The sequence below is a fragment of the Meleagris gallopavo genome, chromosome 3 (assembly GCF_000146605.3).
Source record: "Meleagris gallopavo isolate NT-WF06-2002-E0010 breed Aviagen turkey brand Nicholas breeding stock chromosome 3, Turkey_5.1, whole genome shotgun sequence".
In the NCBI taxonomy this organism is placed as follows: Eukaryota; Metazoa; Chordata; class Aves; order Galliformes; family Phasianidae; genus Meleagris; species Meleagris gallopavo.
The window spans coordinates 86489052-86493721 of record NC_015013.2 but is presented as its reverse complement, the minus strand read 5'-3'; the positions used below and the strand labels follow the sequence as shown (position 1 = coordinate 86493721).

Here is a 4670-nt window from a genome sequence, read left to right as displayed (position 1 = left end):
AAAAAAAAAAAAAGAAATGGCACCTATTGACATTCAACAATGCTTGCTGAACCTTTATGAAGACCAAACAGTGGGTATTAGCACAGTGGTGGGTGGTGCATTTCAAGTGGCGACAGAGACACTGGGTCACCTCTGCTGGTATGAATTCTTCCTAGTGCATCATATAGGCTCTAGTTCATCACTTGTGAAAATGCATAACTAATGGTGCTGTCTGTATTAAAAAAAATGTTGTTTTGTAGCTGACAATTTGCTCTATCAAAGAGTGTTGTTATGCTATTTGTTGTAGGTTGCATGGAAATAAATAGCAGGCATTGCTTTCAGAAAAACCTAACAATAAACGCAATGGCCAGGGTCAGCCATAAACTCCATGCTCACGCCCTATCCATGGTTAGAAGATCTGTGACTTGCTCAATAGCAGAAATTGCATCTTCCAGCTCTGCTCTTTGGCCACCAAAGCCATGTCCAGCCTAATTGATCTACTCTTGAACTGTTCTTGAGAATCTCCTAGTCCAACACACAGCCTATATTCTCCGTTCTTTGTTATACGTCCCAAGATGAGAAATATGCATTTTCAGAAGGAATCTCATCCCAAATACTCTGTGAGCCAAAATGCAGTCGCTTCTAAGACAGTGTCTTATTGTATCCTTTGTAAATTTGCACCCACTTGCTTTGGAAATATCCTAGGTACAGAATAGGCACACTGGGGAAAAATAGGCTCCATGTTTCATGGTGTCTGGGTATTTGGCAATTCCATACATGCTTTGAAAATCATCAGACAAGGGTAGTGCAATAGAGACATACACCCTTGTTCTAAGACAAAAGTGTCAAGACAGGTTCCAAAACAACAAATGACTCAGGAAACAGCAGCAAAAAATATTGTTTAAAAAAAAAAAAAAGAAGTTGTAAATACAATCAGGACAACAATAACAGCAATAATCAGCAGCAGCACTCAGAAACCAGGAACCCTGTCAAAATATTCCACCCACAAAATGCTGCTCAGGGATCGCTGGCTCTCTGTCCAAATTGGATCTCGCCTCCATCCTCCTGATCAAGCCTTTGCAAAAATCAAACCAGACACAGTGACAGACAGAGCAGCACACAGAGAGGCCAGGCGCCCTGCAAGCTTCGTTTCCATGTAGATGACATCCCACCAGCGACGATGCTAATTCTGTGCCTTCAATATGTAGCAGATGTGAGCAGCCAGCAAAAAAAAAAATATAAAAAAAAAAATTATCTATGCTCTCTACAAATATTCAGCGCACAAAAAGGATTTGGATATATCCACCTTTGAGCCTCTTTCATATTTATTTTCTAGGGACATTCAAGCACTCAAGCTGGACTAGAAGAGATCTTTACAAAAGCCAATATTAAGCTTGACTGCTTCAGGATTTTCTGAAAATCTTTTTTCAAATTTCACCTTTGGTTGCAATGGAAAAGGTCGTGCTGCTTGGGTTGAATGCAAAAAAAACACCCAATTGGCACATGCGAAGGCTGACGCATGACTTAATGGAGCTCACATCACTCCGAGGAGGCAGCCAATGTGGTGGTACTCCTCACAAGCTGTTCACATAGGAGAAAAGGGCATTACTAAGAAATCTGAGATCCAGGGAGTGAATACTGCGGTGTGCTCATAGCCAGAGTGAGAGGCACAGCTGAAGAACTCATTTGTAGGATTTATGGCTCGGCTGTGTGCCTCCATGTATCGATTCGCAGAGCAGTGAGAAACAAAATCTGCTCAAAATACACTGACGGAAGCACTAATACCTGATCATATCCTAATCTCTCAGCTAACTCTGGGCTGTGATCTGCAAGAAAATCACACCGCAAAGCCTGGACCCGTGCCTGATAACCCCCTGCCTACTGCAAGTAAATTTAGCCTCTTTCCACCTGCAGAACTGCACAGAAATTCTCCCTGTTGGGGATGGCTGCAAAATCCAGGCAGGACCTGCAAAGCCCTGACCCATCTGGATGCCAGCTTTCTGCAGGTGGCAGAGGACATTCTGGTTTGAGACCTGAAGGAGGTAAAACCCTGAGGCGTTGTTGAGGTGCAGATCTGAACTTCGAAGAATTGAAACTGCCCTCCCCACTGCCCGTACTCCCTTTTAGCATCATGCCCCTGCTTTACATAAGCTGCCTGCTGGCAGGTGGGATGGGAGAGGAGAAGAAACACAGCAGAGCGGATATGACACAGGCACCAAAATAGCAGCTCTGCTTTATGACCATCCAGTTCCCTTCTGCTTTGCATGGCACTTACCACCCATGGAAATCACTGCGAGGAGCATTTCCCTGCTCTGAACACTGCCAAATGTCTCAGCAGCAGCAACACACCAATATCAAATCTCAGGAGCACCTCATCCTTATTCTCAACCTTTTCTCATGTCCCTTCCCAATCCTTTTCATGGTCTCTGTCATACTCAACATCACAAAGAAAACAAAACACTGACAAAATACCTGAGGAATGGACCCAAGCAAAGGCACTGAATGGCCCCATGCAAGCAGTGTGGTTGAGCTTTCTTGTTGAAAACCTCCAGCAGGAAAATAAAGCTGTGAATCTGAGAACGAAACAAACATGCCTGCTGCTGCCACTCACCCAAACCTAACTTATAAATCAAGTTTTCCCCATTAATTTAAATAGTCCACAGGGCTGCTCTGTGTTGTCCACCTTGGAAGGTCACTTGGATTCTGCCTCTTCTTGGACATTTCTAATTGCAATGGGGATCTGCTTGGCCTCAGATTAGACTTATCCTTCTCCACTCTGAGCATGCAGAAGTAAAACACTTCTCTTGAGGAATGAGCCCTGAGAAGGAATGGAATTATCTGCGGCACATTTAGGGTTAACTGCTCATGAAGGCCACCTTATGATCTGCTAGATCTTCCTAGAAACTAGCAAAGAAACTTTCCATACCAGGTATCTACAGGACCAAATAGACACATGGTAGAAACAATGTGAGATACAGAAGGGAGAACCCAACCAACCTTTCCTCCCCAACCACCCCCATCTGCCCTTCACTCACCCAGGAACTCCACTCCACTGCTGTCCTTGGGGCTGCTCAGGCAATTCTCTAAGTAAATTCCATCCTTATAACAATCTTCTTTCTTCTTCGGGAACCCCAGGATCTCGCTGGCTTGATCTAGGACCTCCCCTCCTGAGCAAGAGCACGGAGTCTGCATAATGCCACATGGGTGGGAGCTGCTGCTGATAGCCAAGCACGCATCCAGCCACTTGCAGAGCATCTGGCATGCAGCTTTGCTAGGATTCCTGTTGCCCACCACGAGGTATTCCACCGAGAAGTCTCTCTCCTGAGCCTTGATGGGTTTCCACCGCACCGGTCCGTTCTCTACTCCTGGAGGTGCAGTCTGCTTCATCTGGAGGAACTGTTTGTTAGACTGAAGAAAAGCATAGCGGGTCGACCCATCACAGAGCTTCAACACGTCGTCAAAGCTCTCCATGCCCAGGTAGGTGCGGGTGGATTCCAGGAAGGAGTCAAATTGGTAGGTGCGGATGTGCTGGTGGTCACATATGCCGGTAGGTTTGAGGATCTTCATGTACAAGGTATATCTCCGAGGGTCAGGGTTCTGGATAATCCAAGAGCAGAGTGAGGAGTTCAATGGGAAGACGGCAAAGGAGGAGAAATATCCAAAGAATTTCCCCTGGACCAAAGTGGTGCAGGGAGTTTGTGCCAGGTCCAGAGCGACCACGGTCCACACAAAGTAGAGTGGCGATACCAAAAGCAGGTTCAGGGCAGATCCAATGCTCCTCATCCTAGGTCTCTGGTCCTCTGGAACTCAAAGTAAATGTCAAGCAGGTGCCAGATCCTGGACATAACAGGGACCAGCTTAGAGGAAAAGTGAGAGTTTAAGTGGCTCTGGATCAGAAATCAAGCCAATCCTCCCATGTCTGGATTTGAGCTCCCTCCTGTGGCCATCAACAACACCTGGAAAAAAAAAGAAAAAAGGGAAGGAAGGAAAGGAGGAGGGGAGAGAAAAAGAAGAGATTTGGGATTTGTTCTTGATTTTTTTTATTAACCCTTTGCAAGGTCGACAATCCAGGCAGCATCCCTGATCCCAGTGCTGGTGGAGATTCAGCCCCACGCCATCATGAGGTTTGGAGATGTCCCCATCTGTTAGATGTCCCAGCCTGATGTGTCTCCACACTGGGACAGTGTGACCCGTAGTGGAGGACAACACAGCTTTTCTAGTTCCCCCCTTTTCTAGTTCCCTCTTCCTATGCATTGCCCGTGCTGAGCTGAGAAAAGCCTTTGCAGTGATTTCTAACCCTCGATCCAAAGAAAGGAGATGAGGACTGGGAGCCATGCGCTCAGCATAGGAGAGATGAAGGGGTCTGAAGATGGATTTCAGCTTTTTACATAAAAGGCAGTCACCCTGGCTTGCACCCACCCCTGTGTGAAGGTTTCCTCTACCAAACTCAGACTGCTTCTGTGGTCTTAAACCCACAAGGCAAGCATTCAGATTCTCTGCATAAGTGTAAACAACCCAGCTTCTCTGCTACTAACGTTGGGATGCAACCCAAAAATAACTCTGACCCTCTGAGATGTGCATCTTATTGATCAAAGACCAAACTGGTCAGGAAGGAATTAGGGTGAAAGACATGCTCAGGATGTGGAAAAGGGCATTGAGTACAAGGGGGCACGTAGATATATACCTTCTCC

At 46.1% G+C, this 4670-nt stretch overlaps 1 protein-coding gene across 1 annotated transcript; it reads right to left on the bottom strand.

Annotated features, from left to right (window-relative positions):
* Positions 1–2991: 2991 nt before the first annotated feature.
* On the bottom strand, positions 2992–3954 carry LOC104910477 (adhesion G protein-coupled receptor B1-like). Its single transcript, XM_010709378.2, has one exon. The coding sequence runs from the start codon at positions 3760–3762 to the stop codon at positions 3007–3009; it is 756 nt and encodes a 251-aa protein (XP_010707680.1). The 5' UTR covers positions 3763–3954; the 3' UTR covers positions 2992–3006.
* Positions 3955–4670: the final 716 nt, after the last annotated feature.